The following is a 25,816-nucleotide window of genomic DNA, read 5'->3' as shown; positions in this document are numbered from 1 at the left end:
ATGTGGTGGTGGCTGAAGGCGTGGGGTCGGCTGCCAGAAACGGCGTTTGGGCGGGATTATTCGTGGCAGCCCAGAGCAGGGCTCCCGCGTTCGACGGGGCTTCAGAAATACCAGGCCTCGTTTCCATGGGAACAGGATCCCTCCGTAAGGAAACCGCTTGTGCCCTGCCGTTGGAATCACGCAAAGGAGGCTGAGGGAGAACTTGGCTTCCTAGGCATAGTCGAAAGCTACTTCGACCGGGCGGCACGTGTGGTTGAAAATGAGCTCGTAAAGCGGCTTCGCACTCCCAAGGACGAGAATGAGCGAGTGCTGCGGGTTCGCGGGGTCCTGGACGCAATCCGGAGCTGCGGCCACGTCCTGGAGGTGGCCTTCCCCGTTCGTAAAGACAGTGGCTGTTGGGAGTTGATCAAGGGCTGCCGTGCCCAACACAGCCAGCACCATATGCCATGCAAAGGAGGTGAGCCTGAAGAGGCCTCCTCTCCTGTACTGTAAATTTAAGCGAACAATAAAAACCGTTAATTTGTCCTTTCACAGCAAGTGTAGATATTCAAAAGCAATAACTGATGTTGAAGATATTAACACTTATTGGGTAAACATGCATAGGATTGCAGTTATTGGTTGTGCTGATTGGACTTCGATCTGATTGACTGAACTGTGGTTTCAATATTGGTCTATCTATGGTATTCTACACCACACAATCATTATGGGTTGGCAACAGTATATTTAAAATAATGGACTAGTTTATGGTTCATTCTTGTGCAAATCTATGCATAGAATTAGATGCATTAAAAGTTAAGTTGTCAGCTTGAGCAGATGAAAGACTTCAGATAACAAATCCCAAAATAAATTGGTGTTTAATATATTAATTGATCACATCTTTAGAATTTGTTAAAATAAACATAGCCATCTGGCTATCCAAACAAAAGTGGGACTGCAAAAACAGATTGCTTAACACCTGACAATCTACTGCATGACTAGTGAACCTGCGTTCTAAGAAAAGAAGGTTTATAAACATGTTGGAAATAGTTGCAAGATGATACAAAAGTAGATATCTGGCTATTTTAAGATCTGTCTACTTGTAGTTACCAATCCCTGCTGTTTAAGGAAGCTTAGTGTTCAGAGTTAAACAGTATACAACACATGTGGTAAACTGCCTGCTTTCTAGCAACCTGCAGTTGGTAGATGGTAGGTTGTAAAAATCCAGAGTAACTCCAAGTAAGATTTTATCTATCATTTGGTAAGCAGCAAAGAAATGGTTGAATTACTCTTTACTATTAGTGGTCCAGAGTTTTTCAGCTGAGATCTGGTAGGTCTAAATACAAACAATGGATTTTCTGTGGTATTAAAAATAGAACTTTGAAAAATGGTGTGCACTTTGCTGCTTTCCATTCATTAATGCTGCCATCTAGCTTAATAAAATGGTACTGCTATCTGCTCAATTGATTTTTTTCTTCTTTTTTTGACTATTAATATTATCTAGAGGGGTTTTAAAAACATATTAGAAATATATATTTTGAATATGGTCCTAAAATTATGAATTGTTTTAGAAACACTGACAGTTTTTTTCAAATATAAACATTTGGAAGTCATGGAAAACGCTTAGGTATTTAGAGGAAGTTGAAAAATATATATAACTCTTTCCTACTGATCTTAATCTGGAGCAATGACAATTAGACTCAATCATAGTTTGGCTTGTAAAGTGTTTACCATGATGTGAGTTTACTTTTCACAGTTGACTAAGAGAGTTTTCTATAGATACATATCAAAGTGTAATTCAAGCTGAGTTCATCTTCCCTCTTTTCCACAATTATCTACCAATATGTAACTTTTCCTCTCATTAACAAAATATGGAAATTAAGAAAACAAAATGCATCATACTAACACAACTCTAAACAGGGAACTTTGTATGATTGAGGCTGGCACAAATAAAGGATCCATGTAAAAACCTCATCAAAGAGTCTTTGATACAAAGTCTGTAGCATTTTCAAACATTTATTACTAGAGCTCACAAAAATAATAAAGTGTGTTTGCAATGGATATAGATGTTCAATATACATTGATATATATTTGTTTTTTCTTTCTCCAGGATTTCGATATAGCAAATCAGTTAATTCTGATGAAGTAAAAGCTTTGGCAGCTTTGATGACATATAAGTGTGCAGTAGTAGGTAAGTTAGCACTGTATGAGTAAATATTAAGGATAGGAAGAGCAGACTTGGAAGTCAGTATGTTCAAAATTCACTACATTTGAGACAGATATTTAACACTTGCAGTGGGGACCTTCACAAAGATTTGTGGTCGAATAGAAACAATTGCATTCCCATATGCTAATGCTAGCTAAATATTTTGGAGAATCTGTTTTGTCCTCCTACAATAAAAATGTTATCGAGTTAATAGCATTGAACATATTTTGTTATTCTTTTTGTCAATATACATTAATGTATTGTTACTATAAAGGTGGTCCTCAAATTACAACACTTCATTTAGTGACATTTAAAGTTACAACGGCACTGAAAAAGTGACTGACAACAGTTTTTCACACTTCACGACCATTACAGATCCCTAGTGTCACATGATCAAAATTCAGATGTTTGGCAACTGATTCGTATTTAGGACGATTGCAGTGTCTCAGGTTCCTGTGATAATCTTTTCTAACTTTCTGACAAGCAAAGTCAATGGGGAAGCCAGATTCCTTTAACTTAACTACTGCAGTGATTTACTTAACAATTCTTGCAAGAAAAGGGGGGGAAATTCACTTAACAACTATCTCACCTAGCAACAGAAATTTTGGGTTCAGTTGTGGTTGTAAATTGAGGACTATCTATATTTACAATATGCCAACTAGGGAGCAACATTTAACTGACTATGGATCTCAGAATACTTAAGTAGAGTCAAATCTGTTTAGTATTTGGGTGAGAAACTACGAAAAAGTTCCAGAGCTGCAGTTTATATTATTATAAACTACTATCCTAGAAGAAAGTAAAAGGCTTCAAAATACATTTTTATCAGTATTTTATGTGAATATAATGTTTGCTTGACTTCAGAGAAAATTAAATTACACCTCAAGTTAAGTATTTATGTAAAAAAGTTTGTTGAATAGGTCAAATGTTCAGATATTTATTATGAATGTATTCAACATGTTTAAATGTTTTACTTGCTTTTTTCTAAGAAAAGAAAAACTTTTGAATTATAAGGCAATACTCTCGCAACAGTTCTTAAAAGTTGTATTCGTATTAGATTTTTGTGGCTGGATAAGGAATGAAAATATAAGATGCTAATTTGTTGGTAATGGTGTATTTCAGATGTTCCTTTTGGCGGGTCAAAGGCTGGTGTGGCTATTGAGCCAAAGAATTATTCAGTAAGTATAGGTTCTTCCTCTACTTACAAGGCATACTGACTTGCACTTTAAAAAAAATTCAAATAACTTTATTAAGAATAACAACTTATACAAACTACAAAGACATAGAGTAAGAAAAAGGCAATAAAGAAAAATGTAAAAAAGGAAAAAAGGAGAAAAAGAAGCAAGTCACCTCTTCATCCCTGCAAATAAAAACAATTTCAATAGTTTATCGCCAACTCTTTAACACAAGATATTCTATCTTCACCCCATGACTTATTTCTTAACTAGAAAACAAAATTCAAAAGCCTTGTTATTCATTCTTTGTCAGCAAAAGTCCAGAAAGAGAAACCAGTTGTATCTAATTTTCTATTTCAGCCTTAATCAAATAAAGCTTAATTGAGTTTTGTGTCCTTAAAAGTCTGCTTCATGAGTATGAGCTTGATGGTATCCCTCAATTCCCAGAACTCAATTGAAAAGTGATTTGCAAAACAACAGTTCTTGCAGTCTGCTCAAAAAGAGCAGCTGTCGGGGGCTATGTGGGTTATCTCAATGATCTCTCAGCTTCTGAGAATTTTTGCCAGTCCAGCCACAAATTTCCTTGTAAATGTAGACCTGCTACCAGCAGGATATGAATTTGCCATGCCCTCGTCCCAAAGTCTCATGACATACTCTAATTTTGAGAATGAATTAGTGTGTTATAGAATTTGAATCAATGTCATATCAGACAATGCATAGTGAATCACTGTAAAAATGAAAGGGGAAGACCAAATCTTAATTATTCGGTATAAAATAAGAAAACTTGAATCCTTTAGAACCTTATTTATCAACACCAAAGGTGATGCTGGATGGCAAACAGGAATTATTATGAACAATAAATAAAGACAAAAATATGTACACTATAAAAACCCTTATTAATAAATTATTATTAACAAAATAATAATAAAGCAAAAATGTTCACCTCTACAATGGAGTCATGTGAGCTGGACCTTGAAGCTTCAGTCCTGACAATATGCCTACGTAGTCTGCCAGATCTAGTGGGGTGGGCTGATGTAACCGTGAAGAAATGGTCCCTTAGATAATCCAGTCCCAAGTCATGAAATAAAGTATAAAACCAGTACCTTGAATTGGACCCAGAAGCAAACTGGCAACCAATGCAGCTCGCAGACAGAGTTGTAACACATGCTGGTCTAGAAGTGCACATTACTGCCCATGGCATGGCATTTTGTACCACTGAAGCTTATGGATACGCTTCAAGGGCAGCCATATATGAAATGCATTGAAGTAGTCTGGAGGTGACCAGGGCATGAATGATGTAAATAGGATTTACCAATCCAGGAATGGCTACAACTAGCACATCAGATGAAGCTGTGCAATGGCCCTCCTATCCCTAACTGCCACCTGCTCCTTGAGCCAGAGTTGTTAGCCTAGGATGATGATTGTTTGGGGGAGGGTAGTGCAATCCCATCCAGCCCCAAAGATGATGAAGTTCTGTAATCAATGAGCCCCACTACCCAAAGCCACTCAGTCTTACCAGGATTCAGCTGAAACCTGTTGTTTCTCATCCAGACCCAAATGGCCCCAGAAACCGAGATATTAATGGCATCACTTAAATCTCCAGGGGTAGAGATATATGATTACCTCATCCCATGGCTGTGAATGAGCACCTTGGAGAAAATATTAAACCATGTGGCAACCCAGATAGTAGAGGCCAGGAGTGGGACCTCTCTTTCCCAACCAATACTAACTGGAATGACCCTGAAGGAAAAACAGAAACCAACACATTACTGTATTCACCCTGCCCCCGATCATTTAAGCTGAATTTATATTAGTTTTTTACGATATATAAAAAGAATTTTTAAATAATTGCCTATTAAGGCAAAGTACTGATGTTGAAAGATGTTTGTCTTGTAGGATTCAGTTTATTCCTGAAAAAAAAAATTGTAATGTAGATGTCATAGGTTTTAGTCACAATTATCCTTTTGGCATCCCTGATAGAGCCTATAATAATAACTGAATGTTGATATACTTATACAGAAAAATGAACTGGAGCAAATAACAAGAAAGTTCACATTGGAATTGGCCAAGAAAGGTTTTATAGGTGAGTTCATTTTTGAAAAAAAAAGTCATTGTTTCACAAGCTGCCCAAATATTATAAGAGGTTAAGAGATCATTCTCCAATCTATTGTCCTCTTATTATAGCAATAGCACTTAGACTTATATACTGCTTTACAGTGCTTTACAGCCCTCTCTAAGCAGTCAGCATATTGTCCCCAACAATTTGGGTCCTCATTTTGCCCTCCTCAGGAGGATGGAAGACTGAGTTAACCTTGAGCCTGATGAGATTTGAATTGCCAAACTGCAGGCCACAGGCCGGCAGCATTATGTCTTATTATATTGAATGAGAGGACCCAGCATCATCTGACTGAGTTTTATATAGTTATAAAAATATGGGCTAGAATAATGCTTGCCATCTCTTTATGGATTATATGGTAACTAGACTGGCTTGAATTGACATTAAAATCTGATAATTTTATTCTTTAATTAGCACTGTATCATATTATTTTGACAAGGATAGAAAAAGAATCAAATTTTGCAGAATTCTACTCCTTGTTAATATCTATTTTTCATTATTAAGGAAAATATGGTATTTTCCAGCATTATTGCCTAATTTAAAGAGTCTTAATGCCCCCAAGAGCAGCATGGTGGCCTAGAGGTGAAGACACTCGCCTCCCATTTGGAAGAAGGTTGAGAGTTCAGTCATAGCAGGGGCAGATGTTTCTCTATCAGGAAGGAAAGAGAAAATGTGTATGCATTCTGAATAGGCACCAGGAACAGCATTTGGCTAGTAAATACTCAGCTCTACTCAGTCGCCCTGACTCACCCTGAATAAAGGGATTACAGAGTCATAAAAAGAAAAAAAAACTTTATTGCTTAGTTTTCTTGATTATCTTACCTCCTCTCTTTAAACATTTTCAGAGAGTAACATGAAAATACAGCCATATCTTGTTTTTAATGGGGTCTATTTTTTCCAGTCATTCAACCTTTTTCTGCTTACAATTTTTCTTCTTCTTTCTATTCTGGTGCAGAGTGTACTTTCAATTGCACCTCTCTTTATTTTTGGTTCCATAATGATTATCACTGTGATGAGCATATTTGGAGTACTTTTTTTAAAATAAAGAAACAATTTTGCTACTATGGCATTTCTAGGTCTTAGGATTTGGGATCAAGATCTGTGCCTACTAGTTCTGTTTTATTGCAACACTGCACTGCCTAATAACTAAAAATATAAATGTCAGTTGGGGTATAACATTTACTGAACAAAGTTGAAATGTGACTGAATAACATTTTAGTTGGCTAAGGATGTATTTTAAGTATTCTATTTATCTCTAATTCTTCTCAGTTAACAAGTATGCAATCTTATAGCCTTTTGCTTAGAAATATATTCATTTGAGTGGGTCTTCTAACATGCTCAGATTAGATTTATGCAGATAATACAATTTAGACTATTTTATACAAATTTTGTTAGTCCATTTCATATGTTCAATTCTCATTTTCCAACCTTTATTAAAAGTAATAAAACTGCCATCCATTATTTACTGAACTTAGTACTACAGTATTGAATAAACATACATAGGATTGCATAGAAAATGCATAAATTAAACATATGTTCAATTTTATACATTTGTTTGTACACACACATACACACGATTGATGAATTCTGGCAACATTTGTGATTTGTGCTAGAAGAGACCAGTCAAAAAAAAATTGATTGCTGTACCTTTTTTTTAATATGAGCAGGTCCTGGAATTGATGTAGCTGCTCCTGATATAAACACAGGAGAAAGGGAGATGTCCTGGATTGCTGATACATATGCCTGTACACTTGGACACAAGGTAAATTAATTCTTTGTGCAAAAAGCTTGTGGTCTAAATAACCTTGCAGCTTGCTTACTTCTCTGAAGATTTGGTTTAAAGGGAAGCTGTAGGTTTGGCTGTATTACATTATTTCAAGTTTATTCTCTTTTTAAGTGATAACTACACATATTTGAGGAAATGACACAGTTCTCAGCCTTCTGGTCTTGGGAAAATAAATATTTAGTTGGCATAGTTATATACTGTTTCATATTGATGTTTGCAGGATATCAACTCATATGCCTGTGTGACTGGGAAGCCCATAAGTCAGGGAGGAATCCATGGGCGCATATCAGCCGCAGGCCGTGGAATTCTATATGGAATTGAAAACTATATCAACAATTCAACATATATGGATCTTATTGGCCTTAAAACTGGTTTCCCTGGTAAAACATTTGTTTTGCAGGTAAATATAGTATTTAGGTTCAGTGGCATAGATATAATCTCATTCTTACAGGTTACTGTTTGCAAGTCCATCCTTCCAAATTGGGGCTGATACTGCATTTCAAAAGTAATAACATAGGCTAATTGGACTCAAATTGAGCTGGGATATTTGACTGTATTTATTAAACAGTCTTGTAAAAAATGGAGTTTGATTTTTTTTCAGATTCTAGATAATTTGTTTATATATAGCTACATATTATGTACAGTATCATATATATCACTTATTATGGTCACAAGCATTTTTTGATGAGATTCATTATATGTGCATACACATGCATGCATGACATGGTGCTATTATCCTAAATTTACCGGCTGAACATCTCTTCATTGAAAGTTGTGGGCCATTATTTATCATGCTTATCAGGTGCAAGTTGTTGGATAGAAGTTAGGGCTCAGAGAGAAAATGACTGTCACAAGGCCACCCAATTGGCTTCCATATCCAAGAGAGGAGTGGATTGATTGATTGATTGATTGATTGATTGATTGACTGACTGATTTATTTGCCTACCTATCATGTTTCCCTGAAAATAAGACAGGGTCTTATTTTCTTTTGATACCCCCGCCAAATAAGCACTTGGCCTTATTTTGAGGGAGGGCCTATTATTTTTGAAGTGCAGGAGGTGGTGAGCGTGGTCACCTCATGGCTGCTGCTGTGTTGCAATATTTTGGGGAGGTTTTATTATCTGGGGAGGTCTTATTTTCAGAGAAACAGGGTATATTTGAAAAGAAAACAGTGAGACTGAGAGTAATTGATCTGTTATGGAGGGAGGGAAGGCGGGAGGGAAGAAGGAAGGGAAGAGGGAAGGAAGGAAGGACAGACCTGGGATATTTGGAAGTGGAGAGTGTTGGAGGGACGTGCCAAAGGTTTGGGACATTAAAAAAGGAGAGGGAGAGAGGGAAGACACTGAGAATATCTAAGGTTAGGCAGACTTATTGAATCTAATCTGTACAAGTAGTAATCACACTTATTCAGTGATTAAATTTTATAAAGGCACTGAATAAGAGATACTTACAATAGGTTTTATAATTACAACTATCACAGCCTCCCTACAGTCATGTGATCACAATTTGGTAAGTTGGCAATTGGAATCTCCAATATTAATCATAAATTGTGGGATGCTGCCACATAATGATAGCAACTGTGACTGCCCAGACTGCCATCATAAACCAATCCCTTCATCATCTTAGCCACTGTTCTGTGAATTCTTTCTTCAACTTCTTTCTTGTAAAGTATTGTCTGGTTCAGTCTGACCTCTCAAGGATAAATTAGAAATACTCAATTATTTTCTGATCTCAGTATTTTATAACTTTATTGATGCATTCCAAGTTTGCATTGGCTCTTTTGGCAACTGCAGCACACTGTTGGCTCATACTAAATCTATGCTCTGCCTCACAATTATGACTATTGAGCCATGTACCATTTATCTTGTACTTTGAAAGAGGAAAGGTGGAAAAAGTGCCTCCAGAAGTTGTGAATGCCCCAACACTGGAAGTCTTTAAGAAGATATTGGATAGCCATCTGTCTGAAATGGTATAGGGTTTCCTGCCTAGGCAGGGGGTTGGACTAGAAGATCTCCAAGGTCCCTTCCAACTATGCTATTGTATTTATATTACAAATAGCAATTCTAAGAATGCAAAGTGCTACTAGATTCCTGCTGTTTTGCACCTATGCATCTGGTTCTTTTTATCTAAGTGCACAACCCTTTATTTCTTGTGCTTGAATGACATTTTTGAAAAATAGAGGCCAGAGTTCAAGTTTAATATTAGCATTTTGAACCTTGAAGTTGTCATCTGAGATGTTAGCAGCTTTTTCTAGCTTTGCATCATCTGTAAATTTGCTGAACCTCTATTCTATCCCCTCATCTAGGTCATTTATGAAAATTTTCAAGAGCACTGGACAGATTATGGATAGTCAGATTAGTGAGATATGCTGCCCTGGCTGTTCTTTGGAAAGAGAGAGACGTAGTGCATGTCAGCTTTGGCCTTTTCTTTTTTCTCAGCCAGCAGTGCTGATGCCTTTAATATTTTGCCTATTTGTCATCTACTTTCCAGCAGAACAACGTCTACATAAAGTAGTCTCATTTTTTCTATATATGGACCACAACATCTGAAACACATTGCAGTTTGAGCATAGCCTATAAAAATACCTGTTCATGGAGCCATTCAGAATAGAAAGTATTCACACCTCTATTGAATTTCTGTTGAAGTAAATTGTTACCATCTGCTTTAAGCTGCTATAAGCTTCCATATGGCCATATAATTGTTTAGGACTTATTTCTGGCAATTTGCTCAACTCCTATCATAGTGCATCTCCGTCTTTAGATAGAGATAGATTAGTAAAATCATTCTGTAAGCTAACAAGATTTGGCTCTTAAAATGTAATCAACTAAAGATTTCACAGCACAATTCATCTAAGCTAGAAGCTCTACCATGGGACAGGTATTTTTTGTTCTTTTCAATCCACTGAAATGTAAAAAGACTTCAACAGAATGAAATCAAATTTGATATGATGGGAGAAATTAGCAAAAGAAAGATTAAATAGTCAAAATATGTATAGGAACTGCAAAAAATAAAAAAGGGGGAAAAAGGAAAAAATCTTCCAACATTTTTCAATGGGAAACAGTCAGACAGTGTTTGGAATCCCTCTGATGCCTCAATTTTAAATCCCTTTTTCTTTTCCAGTTCAGTTTTGTAACTCAGAGTGGAGCTTATGTAGACTACGTTACTCCATATAAATTGGTGCACATTTAGCTCACACTATGAAGGGAAAGCAGAAAAACATATTGCATAGGCAGCATGTGCGCACATATACTTCTGTTTAACCTGGGGGTAGGGTTGGTGTGCTTCGCCTCCCCCCTTCCCCAACTTTACTGCATTAAAAGAAAAACATGGACATCTCAAAAGGTAATTACTAATAAAGATGTTAAAGGACTTCCAAAAACCGTGATTTGCATTCTTTTTTTACCTTTCTTATAGTACAATTATATAACATCATATTTATAAACTTGCTGAATTTGTTGGTAACTTCAATATATTAACTCCAATCTTTTTGTTATAGATCATCAAATTAGGAAATTTTTAAACTATAGTGCTAATCTAGAAATGTATGACCAAATCAAAAGTTTAACTCTAAATGGTATCCAGAATTGCTCACTATGAAAGGGGGGGGGGGGACCAGCAGTGATATTTATCATCACGTACAGTTCTCAGCTAAAGTATCAGAGAGTAGAATTCATCCTGAAAAGATAATTTTCTTTTCTACTGTACTGCTTGTAGGTATCTCACTTCTAATATGATGCAGCTACTGACCAGCAACTAGGGATCTCATAAAGAGATCATAAACCCTAAACAAAGCCTATGTGATATTCTATCAGGGTACTTACATTGTACAGAATAAGAAAAATTCTTCTCATATATACTTTTACATTACTTTAGTTATACTTTTTTATCATTGATGGCTAGAGAGCAATCACAGCCTGCACTGATTGGATTAATTAGTTTGGATTTAGGATGTGTTAGCATTATGAACAGTGCCATCATATGTCTATTGCTGCCTTTTATATTACTTGAATTTTGGGCCTCACTTGTTTAAGAAAAGGAAGATTCTGAGTATTCAGAATATCTGTTTGATTTGGTGATTATGCTATGTCCCTGACAAAAAAAGGCCATGATCTATGAAAATATATGGTATAATAAGATACCCACCTATAACCCTCCTACCTGTTCTCCAAAGAGCTTAAATGTTTCCTTGCCCTCAATTCTGCTTCATGCTCAGTGTGGTCTTATGAAGTAGGTTAGGCAGGCTGAAAGGGGAGTAGCTGATCAAAATATGAAATTCCATAAGTTTCATAACATCTTTTGCTTTTAACTTGAATTTTTCTCAATAGTAGTCCAGCTTTTTAATCAAGGCACTGTGACTCTGAGGTAATAAATAATTGTCAATTTATATTAGAGCAGAATATCCTCAAAATGTTTAATGGAAGCAATGTTTTACTTGGGTTGTACCTTTTTTGAGTATCAGCTCGCTCTCAGAATGGCTCTCTTGTTAATATATTTCTTCTAAAGTTTGCCAACCTTTCTTACGAAAGAAAAGAAAAATGTCTTTCTCCCAAAGCAATTTTTGCCTTAGGTTGGAAAACTTGGCAAGCAGGGCAAAGCTGAGGTTCTATAAGTAACTATCTCTAAGTCACCTTTATTGTAAGTTTGCTGAACAATACCTCAATAAATACTTCACTTACTATAATTAACTTATCAAGAAAATTAAACTTGGAAGGAAGGGCCACAAATGGGGAGTCTTTGTGGATTGTTATTTTCTTTTTGTCAAAGAAATCAAGGAGGGGCACAGATAAGTTAGTATACAAGCAGTTGCTAAAAGTGGAAGAGCTGAGTTACTGTGAGTTCTTTCCCAAAGGTGGTTTTTCAAGAGGCAACTGGACTTTCTGGTTTTTCTTTTAAGATGTTTCACTTCTCATCCAAGAAGCTTCTTCAACTCTGACTGAAGAAGCTTCTTGGATGAGAAGCAAAATGTCTTCAAAGGAAAACCAGAAAGACCAGTTGCCTCTTGAAAAACCAGCTTTGGGACAATCATGACCTGGGTGACTGAGAATCTCCATAAACATGTGAGTTCTTTCCCACCTGAATTTACTTTTTCCATTCTTGATGGTTAAATCTAAACTGGAATTCATCATATAATATGATTTAGTTGTTGATATATTGTTGGAAAGTTCTATAGTGAGTGTCATCCTTGTATTTTGCTGTTTTCTATTGGATTTTTTAAAAGTTCATTGAACAATGAATGTTTTAATGAGTGCAAAGTTCATTAAGCATTTAAATGTTACAACTAATTTAAGCATACATACTTCCTCTACAGATAAAATAGGGGAAAAGGCAACAGGGCCTGGTTTTGTGACAACAACAAAAAACATTTTTAGATTTAGATTTTTTTAAATAATCATTTCAGCACTAGGAATTAAAGACTTTCTTTAACTAGTAGAAGCCTCCCACACAAGTTCTACATGCTGCAGTAGTGTAAAGAAACAACAGTTTATGTATTTTATTTATTAGTTACAGGTTTACAGGTAGTTTACAGGTAGTCCTTGACTTACAACAGTTCGCTTAATGACCATTCAACAAGACAATGGCACTGAAATGGCACAAGTTACAACAGCACTGAAACAAGTGATTTATGACCTTTTTCACACTTATGACCATTGTGTCATCCCAAGATCATGTGATCAAAATTCAGACGCTTTGCAATTGATTCATATTTATGACAGTTGTAGCATCCTAGAGTCAGTTGATTCCCTTTTGTGACCATCTTACAAGCAAAGTCATTGGGGAAGCCAGATTCACTTAACAATTGTGTTACTAAGTCAGCAACTGCAATGATTCACAAGAACTGTGGCAAGAAAAGTCGTAAAATGGGGCAAAACTCACTTAAAAATTGTTTCACTAAGTAACAGAAATGTGGGATTCAATTGTAGTCATAAGTCAAGGACCACATGTATTTAATAGATTTTTATCCTACCTTTGTGGTTTGCTATTCCAGGTTCCCTGAAGAGTGAAGAAACTTTGCTTATGCCTGTCAGCTTTGCTTTTATTTCTCAGAGTTTTTCTCCACTACTGAATTAAAATACCATCTATCTTTGAGTCAGCACAGAATAATGCAGTAAAAAATTAACTGAATCCTATTTCCAATTCCTGTCCTTTTATTATGTCGGCTGAAAAGTTTTTCTTGATTTCTGAGCATGCTACTAGTTTATAGACAGCATTATTGGTTTCCCCTCTGGCTATCACAAGTAAGCAGGAAAAACATCCACTAATTAGGGCACTACAGAAGATGAATCTCATTTTAAAAACCTATCTTTTCAGAAGTGGTTTTCTGTTCTTCCCATTTACTTGGCATCTCTCAAACTAGATTAATATGAAAGAGAGAAACTTAAAGGGGAAAAAAATAAAAAAGAGAAGACAGCCTCTGCCATGATGGCACAATTAACTAGGTTTGGTAGTTGCTGAATTCTGGAGAAGTTGGGGAAAATGGCAAATAAGCACTTTCTCTCGCTTTAGGGTCAATTGAGAAAAAGCAGGATTGCTGCACCTTAAGATAAGATGTATTCTAAAAATAGTGAAAAATGCCTCTTACTCTTCCCTATGTGAAATTGTGGGGAGCTTTACTTTCATTTAACCTGGAAAGAAATTCGGATGGAAAATGGAAGGGCTTGAGGAAGTAACAGAGGTGAAAGGAAAAATGTCAGATGGAGAAATGTCTATAGAGGTTCTCAGACATCCAGGTCATGGTTGTCTCAAATTTCTCTCCTAATGGAGAGAAATAATGGAAAAGGAGATTGGTTAGTGACAGAGAGGAAATACTTCCAAAGCATACCTCTAATTACATGTATAACTTGACTGGTGCCAAAACAATGAATGACATAGTATTACAGATTTTGTTTATCTTGTGGTATATGCTGTTGGAAAATGGAGAAAATACTTTTGTGCCAATACAGATGTGGTCAAAAACCAGGAACGAGATAAAGCCAATATAATGGGGATGGAGGACTGTGATTCATGTTGACAGGGCATGATTGGGTTGAAGTTAATTAAGGCCCTACAGTAGATAATTTCTTTTCTGTAAATTGACAGGGAGAAATGATGCCACATGGAACAGTTCATTGGGCTTTTTTGTTTGTTAACCATCGAACTTGTAATGCCCACTGTCAATAAAACAAAGAACATTTTTAGGAAAGCTAAATAGAATAATAAAAACATATTGCAAAATAAAATGGAAAAAAAAAGCATATTTTAAAACCTGTCATGATTGTTGAAGATGTAGTTATTCTTCAACTTGACTAATTCTGCCTGGATAAATATCTAATGCATTTCCTTTGATAGGGCAATCAATTCTTAAATGCCTGACAAGCAGTTTTTTCCCCTGAAATCCTGCCCAGAAAACTGCAGGGCTTTGTCTAGGGCAGTGGTTCTCAACCTTTTTTGGCCATGCTCCACCTAAGCATTTCTAAAATCCTGACACTCCCCCCCAACATATAATTCTTACTTTACTCAAAAAGTGAACTGTACTCATCCAGAGGAAGCCTAAAAGAACATTAACTTGGTTTAAACAAGGTTCAAATTGCCCCCATTAAAAATCAAATTGCCCCCCTGTGGGGCATGGGCCCCAGTTGGGCAGCCATCAAGAGTCAGTGCTGCCTTAATGCCTAGTAGTTACTGCAACTGACACTTATCTTCCAGAGTTATCTGTTTACCTGGTGTCTTTTTTACAACTCCCAACACTGTTGTGTCAGATCCCACTGTCTTTATGGGGAAGTAAAAGAACAAGAAGTTGAGTAACAATGAAATAAGTTCAGTAGAGTCACCTCCAGAACTTGTAACATTAAATGTATGACTAGAGAAATGTGCCCCTCTTCTTTTGGAGATAGGTCAGTGTTTCAAGAGGTAAATAAATGATAATGTAAAAGAGGAAAGCTAAACATTTATTGTTAATTTTAAGTATTTATTTGGAAAACATTTAGTGATGAGTGAACTTAAAACTGAAAATATGAAATTACAGAGAAAAGTTAGAAGTATCTCCCATAGTAAAATACTGTAATGGAGTTAACAGACAACAAAAGCAAAAATCATAAAGAGACCTAAAAAGAAATTAAATTAAGTACAATAAGAAAAAGCTACCGTAATAATTTATCTAGAGAATATATCACCTTTGGAACAGATGTTACCTTTATTTCAACTTAAGCCTCAGCGGAGGAGACAAGAGTAAATCCCACTGACTTCCAGTCTATGAGAGAATGGGAGAAGAGGGCATTCTATCTATGAAGATATAGATTGGAGATGTTTACAAATGTTGGAGAGGATACCAGAATATATTGGGAATGTCTGAGTTCTGCTAGCTGTCAAGGGAACATTCACAACAGAAGCAGATCTTCCTTCTTAGTCAAGATAGTGAATGGTTGTTTTTTGCTGACTGAAAATTTGCTCTGTTTTCCCAATTTTGCTTTCACAGGGATTTGGCAATGTGGGTTTTCATTCAATGCGATACCTGCAGCGAAATGGAGCATGCTGTATATGCGTTGAAGAAGTAGATGGTGCCATCTGTAACACCGATGGAATTGATTCCAATGAACTACAACACTACAAACAAGTATGCTGAATACAAGTAGTCCTCAACTTAAAACAGTCATTTAGTGACTGTTCAAAGTTAAAATTGCATTGAAAAAAGTGACTTATGACCATTTTCCCCACTTACAACCAATGAAGCCTCCCTAAGGTTACATGATCAAAATTTGATGCTTGGCAACTGGTTCACATTTATAATGGTTGCAGTGTCCTTTTCTGACCTTCTGACAAGCAAAGTCAATGGGGAATCAAGATTCACTTAACAACCATGTCATTAATTTAACAAATGCAATGAAAGGTCATAAAATGGGCCAACTCACTTAACAAATGTTTCACTTAGCAACATAAATTTTGATCTCATTTTCGTAAATTGAGGACTACCTATACATGGAGGTACTGGTGAGTTTTTTTTCTCTAAAAATAATCCAATGCAGATAACCCCTAGCCTATTTCCAGCACAGATGGACCACTAAATATTAGCGAAAAACATTTTTTCTCTCTGTTTTTTCTCTCTTGGCTTGGCTAACTGATATTTTTATTCCAGGAACATGGCACCATTGTTGGTTTTCCAAAGGCTAAGAAACTTGAGGGCAGTGCCCTTGAGATACCTTGTGATATCCTTATTCCTGCTGCTATTGAGAAACAGCTTACAAAGGCAAACGCTCATCGTGTCCAAGCAAAGGTATTGTTTAGAGACAGTTTTTTTAAATCTCATAAACATCAGTCTTGTTTCTAGTAAGAAAAAGAAAGCTGAGGCCTGATTAATTGGATGATTAAAAAATATATACAGATAGTCCTCAATTTATGATCACAATTGAGCCCAAAATTTCTGTTGCTAAGTGAAACATTTGTTATTATACAACCTTCCTTGCCACAGTTGTTAAGCAAATCACTGCAATTATTAAATTAGCAACAAGGTTGTTAATTGAATCTAATATCCCCATTGACTGCTTGTAAGAAGGTCGCAAAAAAAGTTTATGACACTGCAACTGTCATAAATATGAGTCAGTTGCCAAGTTTCTGAATTTTAATCATGTGACCTTGGGAATGCTACAAAGATTGTAAGTGCGACAAACAGTCATAAGTCACTTTTTTCAGTGCCATTGTAACTTTAAGTGGTCACTAAATGAATTGTTGTAAATCGAGGACTACCTTTATTGATGTACTGCTCAGTGAAAAAGACAATTCCAATATGCAGTGACTAGAAAAATGAAAAATAGTAAGTTCTCTATTACAGATTAGTAATAAACTGTCTAAAATAAAACTAAGGACATTTACTTGCCCTCAGGGAAATATTTGCTGTCTGTGTATTGAGCACCATGCATTCTTCTGGTTGCTGCATTCAACTTACAACCACAACCATTTCAAACATTGCAAGAAGGGAGAAAATGATTTCAAGTTCTCTTTCTGTCTTCTAGCAGTGTTTGAGACACCTCATATTTAATTTAATTTATTTATTTGTATCTCACCCAAGGTTACCCAGCCGGCATTCATAGCTAAGGACAGTCTCAAACTCACAGTCTCTGACCTTCTAATCTGGTGCCTTAACAAGTAGACCAAACTGGCTCTGTATTTGTGTGTGTGCAATCCTCTTTTCTCCTCCTTTAAAGCACTGGAAGGAGTGGAGGCTCTTTTCCATTGTAATTGTAATTGTAAGTCATGGTGATCATTCATTAAGCAAAACTGTCTTGCTCAACGACCCCAAAACTTATGCTACCAATTGAACCTGTCATTAACCAATAATATGGGTCATTAAGCGAATGGAGTCCCAGTGCAGGGTTGCTTCAAGAGTAGGGGATGGTAGAGGAGGCCTGGTGCAGGCCATGTGTGAGTTGGACAGTGTACTGCAGTGCAGCACAAACACTAGGAGGCTGGAAAAGAAGCTATAGCCTGGTTGGAATGGGAAGCTTCAGCCACACCAGCCACACCAGTCCAGATTTCTCCTTGCAGTGTATGACACATATATCAGGGGTGGGTTGCTGCCAGTGTTGCTGCTGGTTCGCTTTGCACATGTGCACCAAATGTGCACTGCGTGCGTATGGGCGGTTGACTGCAAATTGTTCTGCGCATGTACAGAACATGAAAAAATTAGTAAAAAACAAGCCTGCAACAGCAGCAGCGACCAGGGAACCAGTTCGGGTGTGTGGCCAGCCTGCTGCCTCTACCAGTTTGGGGACCCAGTCCCAATTTCCACTACCGGTTAACCCGAACTGGTGCAAACTGGTAGGAACCCACCTCTGACATATATGTGTGTGTGTGAGTACATATGCACAACTGCCACCTCGATATAGGAACTGACCTGGCTTAGGGCAGGAATCAAACACATCAATTTGGTATCACTACACCCCTGTAAGAGACCTAATTTCAGCCCTCTTTGAAGTCCATTGACTCTTACCTGGCATGAATTTGCCTTGACAGCTAGTAGATCAGCTTCGTGTGTATAGATTGCATGGAATAAACTCGAAGTACTTTTGAGCTCTATCCTGACTCCTGATTTCCTGCCCCTCGCCTAAAGCCCAATACTTTAAAGAGATGAAGGAGACGTCTTTCGAGAATAGACAAACAGACAGAGGTACCTCAAACATTGCGAGAAAGAAGTTTGGAATTCTCCTTCCTTCTTGCAACGTTTGAAACATGCGTGACTCCCTCCTCTCCTCCTTTAAAGTTCTTCCCCACCATCATGTTGTCTCCAGTGGATTTTTTTCCTTTTTCTAATTGATAGCACATTGGGCAGTAGGCCAAATTCTGGCAACTGTAGACTGGTAAGATTGGTGCTCCAGTGGGGCAAGGGGCTGGGGGGGGATAAATCCAATCCTGGCAATGGGGGATGGGCAAAGGCTGGGGCAAGCACTGCTGCAATAGGGAAAGCCACCAGTGGGAGGAAAGCCATTGGCAGGGATGGTTCAGTTGCTATTTCATTGTAGCTGTTGCCACCCACTTCCGGGATGGAGCCATGTCGCCAGGGACACTGTGGTGCAGCGACCTACCATCCTTGCCTAAGATAAGAGATATCTGTTACTCCAGATGTCTTCCAAAATATGGGGATGGGGAAAAGGGTATGTGCCAGGTGGGATAGGAAGTCGGCCTGTGGGGTTAAGATTGGGGAGGAGTGAGGGGAAGATAGATGGGGTGGGGTGCTGCAGTGTCCCTGTAGTTAAATGTAAAGGCAAATGATGGCACGAATGCTGCAGTGGCAGTAACTTTGAAACTGGATAGCTTTTGGAAGGCTCCATTGTAACTCGAACAGTTGCTAAGTGACCTGTCATATGTTGAGGATTGTGTTTAACTCTTGTAAAAATGCATGAGGTAACTCGTTATGACTTGCATAATGAGAGAAAATTAGAATGTTACAGAAATGAGGAGGTCTTTAATTTTAATCCTGAGCTACAAATATTCTCCTTTAATGTAACAGACAGACATTTTTGCTTAGAAAAAAAAGTAAATGAAGAAAGATATCAAAGTGTGTAAAATCACTCATGACTAAGAAAAAATAGAGAGACATTTTTCTCATCTCAAAATATAAAGTAGAATCAGCCAACCAAACTAATTGGCAGGAGATTTAAATAAGACAAAGCACTACTTCATATCACATATAATTAAACTTTGTGTTTCAGCTGTGATAATTCTGGTTTATTCTTTTATCTTTGTCATGCCTCACAGATTATTGCTGAAGGTGCTAATGGCCCTACAACTCCAGATGCTCATGATATCTTTTTGCAGAGAAAAATCCTTGTACTACCGGTATGTCTGCAGACCTGATGGCTCCATTAATGCCCATGCTCTGCTATTTGAGCTTCTAGCTTATAGACGGTTGTTGAGCATTGTCCACCTTGTAGCACCTTGGAAAACTGGACAATCCTCTTGGAATGCAGTTAAACATAACTGAATTTTGCAGTACATTAAAAATATCCAGAGCAATCTAACAAAAGTTGAATACACAAGGCAACTTGCATTTTTTTGTATGGATTTTTGAATGTTACCTTTGTTTGTATATTAATTCCTAATTTTGAATTGGTAGCAAAATGAGGTTAAAATATAAGAATATGACTTTATTTTATTACATTTATTTTTGTGTTGTAGCCTTAATGTGAACTGTAAAATTAAAACCGTGTCCAAAATGTCATAATATTGTCCTGTAGAATATAAATATTTGTAGTCCATTGGACTGAAATAAAGAATATATGCATTTAAATCCTCTAGTGTCAGGACTTAGGTAATACATTGTATTGCTCCTTTTATTACTGTAGTTCTGAATACTTTCTTTAAATAAATGAATTTCTGAATTAGCCTTTGATGGAAGTTTTATCCACTTGTCCTAACCCAGACTGGATTAATAGTAATGGTGTTTCTCAGAGAGATTTTTAGTGAAAAAATTATGTAAAAAGTTAGATGTTATATGAACTTCAAAATTTTTTACCAAATCTTTCACTGGGACTCCACAGTAATTCGCTAATATTGAGGTTGTCAGGTTCATTATTGAGTTTCACCATAGCTGGCCAAATACAGGAGTAAGTATAATCCTCACTGTGCAATAAAGTAAAGTCTTCCAAGGATATGAATTGGAAGTAGGCATGCATCAAGAACCAGCAACTTTTTTTAGCTGAGAATATATATATGAAAATTTTGAGAAAATGTTAAGCATATTCTTATAAAATGTCTGCTGGGAACTCCTCTATTCTTTTCTTTTATGATTTTCTACATAATCTCTGCTTATTTTTATTTTTTACTAAGGTGTGTATACTTTAAAATTCAATTTTGGGTCTGCATTACATCATTTTTACTTTTGAAGTAAGCTCATGGAGTCTGTTCCTCTTAGGCATGAAAAGTAAATGGAAACTGTGTTTTGCTTTGCAGCAAATTCCCTTCCCCCCCATAAACAATTCAATTATTCAAGTAGGACTCTTATAAATGATAAGAAAGACACTAGTGCTGTATTTGGGGCCCCAAGTTCTGTGTTTAAAAGAATCTGTGTTTAAAAGAACAGCATAATGTCCATGTTCATAGACAGTACAAATTATTTAGAGTAAAGAAATGTCAAACAAATTGTTCTTCAATCTGAACAGATGAGAAAATAGCAGAGGTGACTACAGAGGTACATTTACAATGATGTAATATGTGAAGATAACTAAGAAAGAGTTATTGGGGTCCTAAGAAAGAGTTCATTGAAAACTTTGCCTCAGTGTGCAATGGTTGTTTAATAAGGGAAAAAAAGATCAAATGCATCTATTTAAAGTGGAGATAGAGATAGAATAGCACAATCCCCTTGCTATGTTGTGGGCAAGATGTTTTCATTGTATTGTCCTAAAATGTGTTGCTGAAAATGTCTGTATTTGTATTTGACCAGACATTACTAAACAACATGTTGTAGGGGCTTTCCATAATTCATTTGACCTAAAATATTTTCAGTTGGTCAATCCAGGAAGTAATTTCTGTTCTAAGGACCAGTGTATATTCAGAAGTTTACAGAACTTGAAACCTACCATTTGGTACAAGTATGAATAAAACAAGAAATCTGTGACTGGTTTTTGGCTACCCAGTGACATTTGGCATTAGTTTTTTTCCCCTGTGACTATGATATTACACTACTTCATTTGCCTCCTATTATTTCTCCCCCTCCCCCTTTAAAAATCATCTAGTGATAATTGTTTACTTATTTAGAGACTCTGAATGGCTGACTTCCTAATATTATGATAATCTCAAATTGTTCAGTATTTTGAATCACTGTTGCTAATATAAAAGGGGAATGGGCAAATATCTTGGCTTTTGAAGTCTGTATTATCATTCATCCACAGCACAGGAAGTAAATTTCTGTGTTGCAGCAAAGTTGGGTATTCTTTATCTTCCGCATTACAAGATAATCAATGTGTTGTAATACAGGTGCCTGAGCTCATTTTCATTGTCAGTAAGTAGAAATCAAGCAACAATGTGTTTGTTATTTTTAAATTTGTGTGTTGTTTCTTTATATGAATTTGTAACATTCTCAGAGTTCTCTTACAGAGAATTCATCAAGTGACCGAAACTATTTGTTTCTTCATGGCAGGATTTATACATAAATGCAGGTGGTGTGACAGTTTCCTTTTTTGAATGGCTGAAGAATCTCAACCATATCAGCTATGGGCGTCTTACTTTCAAATATGAGCGTGATTCTAATTATCATCTGCTGATGTCAGTGCAACAAAGCCTGGAGAGAAAATTTGGAAAAAGCTGTGGAAGTATCCCTATTATACCCACACCAGAATTTCAAGCTAGAATAGCAGTAAGTTATATATTTAACTCCCCTTCCCTTCCCTTTTGGAGCATTCTCTTAAACAAAAAATGCCTAGGGCACTGTATTTCTCATGAAGACACATGGGAATTTTCATTCCTCACAACTTTCACCAAAAAGGAAATGTTAGGTGGTTATCTAAAACCTATAGAACCAAGAATGGAAGGAACAAACATCTCTTTCTGGTAATGAGGGCATTGAATCTTCATATACGAAACCATTTGCCATCTCCTGGATCTGGTGTATAAACCCACTCCTCACCCCATCCCATTCCAATATCCAAAGAAGCCAGGAGAGGCAAGAATCCAATTTGTAGGTGGATGACATCCTAGAAAGCTCTTTATCCACTTTCTTAACAGGCATAAAAGAAGGCCTAATTACCACAGGTAATTCAACTGGGTGGCCCTTGCCCAAGACAGCATTATCTAGAACAGGGATTCCCCAACCGCTGGTCCGTGACATGCCAGCAACAGGGTCACGCAAACAAGTGAAGCCCCATCCACGGGATGCAGGCAGCACACAAAACCACACCCCTCTAGTCCATAGAAAAAAACTCCACAGAAGTGGTTCCTGGTGTCCAAAAGGTTGGGGGCCACTGATCTAGAAGAAGGTCTCTGAAACAGCCTGCCAATTCAATAAGAAAGGTTTTTGTTAAGTCTCAGGATGGCAAGTCAGCATCCATAGACTGATTTTGTTCTCACATCAATGACCTGAGATAGGTTGGAAGCAATACACTGTGATAAATAATCTAAATATTGATAGGAAAATAGAATGATATACAGTATTTTTCTTAAGTTTGTATTTTTTTCAAGGGTGCCTCAGAGAAGGATATTGTTCATTCTGGACTAGCTTTCACCATGGAACGTTCAGCTGGGGTAGGTATTTCCGGGTTGTATTTATCACTGTCTTTAAAAAAATCATTTTGTTTTTCATACTATAGACTTTTTACTTTATGCTTGTGTGTCTGTAATATCCATTGCTGCATTACTGAAATAATTGTCACTATTACAGTGGTACCATTTTTATTCAATAATTACTTTTTAGGGTTTGGTTTCAGACAATGAAATGGCCGAAGAAGAGATACTGGGGATGGGTGAAATGGTATACTATTTGATTGAATGAAAATGGTATTTGATTGAATCCACTCTTTTGTCTATGTATCACTTCTATACTACGTGTTATCAAGAGAAGACACCAGTGGTGGGTTGCAATTTATTTTACTATCAGTTTGCTCTTGCACCCGCATGCGTCTGGGTGGGTGGGCGGAGCCTCCCACAACCAGTTCGTCCAATCTGGGCCAAACTAGCAGCAACCCACCTCATGTTGAAGTGGGTCATTCAGGATGTTAGTTCTTATCAATATAAGAATAGAGGGTTGAATGTCCACTCCAAATGCCAAGAATTGGAGAATCAACATACAGTTGCAAGAAAAAGTATGTGAACCCCTTGGGATTACATGGAGTTTTGCATGAATTGGTCATAAAATGTGCTCTGAACTTCATCTAAGTCACAACAATAGACAAACACAGTCTGCTGAAAATAATACTACACAAACATTATATGTTGCCATGGTTTAATTGCACATAACATGTAAACATTCACAGTGCAGGGAGGAAAAAGTATGTGAGCCCCTAGCCTAATGACGTCTCCAAGAGCTAATTGGAGCCAGGAGTGAGCCAACCTTGACTCCAATCAGTGTGATGATATTGGATGTGTTGCTGACAGCTGTTCTGCCCTTTAAAAACACACACCTGTTGTGGGTTTACTGGTTTCAAGAAGCACTGTCTGATGTGAACCATGCCTCGCAGAAAAGAGCTCTCAGAAGACCTATGATCAAGAATTGTTGACTTGCATGAAGCTGGAAAGGGTTACAAAAGTATCTCCAAAAGCCTTGATGTTCATGTGTCCACGGTAAGACAGACTGTCTACAAATGGAGAAAGTTTGGCACACTTGCTACTCTCCCTAGGTGTGGTCGTCCTGTAAAAATGACTGCAAAAGCACAGCGCAGAATGCTTCATGAGGTAAAGAAGAATCCTAGAGTGTCATCTAAAGACCTATAGAAATCTCTGGCACATGCTAACATTTTTGTTGACACATCTACAATAAGGAAAACATTAAACAAGAATGGAGTACATGGGAGGACACCACGGAGGAAGCTATTGCTGTCCAAAAAAAAATATTGCAGCACGTTTGAAGTTTGCAGAAGAGCACCTGGATGTTCCACAGCACTACTGGCAAAATATACTGTGGACAGATGAAACCAAAATTGAGTTGTTTGGGAAAAACACACAATACTATGTGTGGGGGGAAAAAGGCACAGCACACCAACATCAAAACCTCATCCCCACTGTAAAACATGGCGGAGGGAGCATCATGGTTTGGGGCTGCTTTGCTGCCTCAGGGCCTGGACGGATTGTTGTCATTGATGGGAAAATGAATTCCAGAGTTTATCAAGACATTTTGCAGGAAAACGTACGACCATCTGTCTGCCAACTGAAGCTCCACAGGGGATGGGTGATGCAACAGGACAATGACCCAAAGCATATAAGTAAGTCAACACAAAAATGGCTTCAACAGCATAGAATACGTCATCTGGAGTGGCCAGTCAGAGTCGTGACCTCAACCCGATTGAAATGCTGTGGCATGACCTTAAGAGAGCAATTCACACCAGACATCCCAAGAATATTGCTACACTGAAACAGTTTTGTGAAGTGGAGTGGTCCACAATTACTCCAGATCGTTGTGCAGGTCTGATCTGCAACTACAAGAAAGTTGGTTGAGGTTATTGCTGCCAAAGGAGGGTCAACCAGTTATTAAGTCCAAGGGTTCACATACTTTTTCCTCCCTGCACTGTGAATGTTTACATGTTATGTGCAATTAAACCATGGCAACATCTAATGTTTGTGTAGTATTATTTTCAGCAGACTGTGTTTTTCTATTGTCGTGACTTAGATGAAGTTCAGAGCACATTTTATGACCAATTCATTCAAAACTCCACATAATCCCAAGGGGTTCACATACTTTTTCTTGCAACTGTAGATCAGGCTCCTTACAAGGTACACATTGACTTGGAAAGGTAGAAGGAAAAAACTCAGGATTTCAATGGTTTAGAGTCCTGGATTATGTAAAGATACTAGCTCTACATTGCTTATGTTTATATGTTATTTTCCAGCAAATCATGACTGTAGCCACAAAGTATAATCTAGGCTTGGACCAGAGAACAGCTGCCTATATTTGTGCCATTGAAAAGATATTTAAGACTTACATTGAAGCAAGTTACATTTAATGAAACTACCCACTTGCTGGCCTTCAACCTGCTGGTTAAAAAACACAAACAACAAAAAGTATGTTTTACTTTAGAAGATAAGGAACTTCTAAGCATGAAATCTGGATCAAGATTTTGCTGTTATGTTATAGAACATTTTTCTCTTGTTTTTATCCTATTCCTTCCTTTCATTTTCACAGACTTTCTGAGATATAATTATTTTTTTTCCTGAGTTTCAGCTTCAATCTATAGGTAGATGCTTTGTTGTTGTGCAACTCTGTTACTCCTATTTCATTTGTCGCTAATTCTTTCCTCTATTTTGGTCTTTGCGATGCTACTTTTCTATTTGTTTTGTGACCTCCTCTGCAGATGAAATTTATTACGAATTAATGTTTTTTTTTTAAGTTGTCAACTTGGATTCTGAATCTGGCAAAGTTTATTCCTTGCAATAAACCTTCTTATTTA

The 25,816-nt window shown here is 37.1% G+C and overlaps 1 protein-coding gene across 1 annotated transcript; it reads left to right on the top strand.

Moving 5' to 3' along the window:
- Positions 1–25,816, top strand: LOC106551782 (glutamate dehydrogenase, mitochondrial-like). The gene is made up of 12 exons (XM_087708222.1): positions 1–457; positions 2,087–2,167; positions 3,302–3,357; positions 5,374–5,437; positions 7,138–7,232; positions 7,477–7,656; positions 15,709–15,846; positions 16,366–16,503; positions 19,482–19,562; positions 21,862–22,077; positions 22,899–22,961; positions 25,259–25,816. The coding sequence occupies exons 1-12, from the start codon at positions 1–3 to the stop codon at positions 25,370–25,372; spliced, it is 1,683 nt and encodes a 560-aa protein (XP_087564348.1). The 3' UTR covers positions 25,373–25,816.

Source organism: Thamnophis sirtalis, unplaced genomic scaffold (assembly GCF_051295495.1).
Source record: "Thamnophis sirtalis isolate CommonGarterSnake01/CBP01778 unplaced genomic scaffold, rThaSir2_p1.2 scaffold_3, whole genome shotgun sequence".
Lineage (NCBI taxonomy): Eukaryota > Metazoa > Chordata > Lepidosauria > Squamata > Natricidae > Thamnophis > Thamnophis sirtalis.
Note: the sequence above shows the minus strand (reverse complement) of the source record. Positions and strands in the feature narration are given on the sequence as shown.

What these genes read in the sequence shown, in the direction of transcription:
- LOC106551782 (XM_087708222.1), top strand. Translation starts at nt 1, where the DNA reads ATGTGGTGGTGGCTGAAGGCGTGGGGTCGGCTGCCAGAAACGGCGTTT. An exon ending in TTGAGCCAAAGAATTATTCA is followed by an intron (nt 3,358 to 5,373) that starts GTAAGTATAGGT and finishes ATACTTATACAG; the next exon opens with AAAAATGAACTGGAGCAAAT. An exon ending in AACTACAACACTACAAACAA is followed by an intron (nt 15,847 to 16,365) that starts GTATGCTGAATA and finishes TTTTTATTCCAG; the next exon opens with GAACATGGCACCATTGTTGG.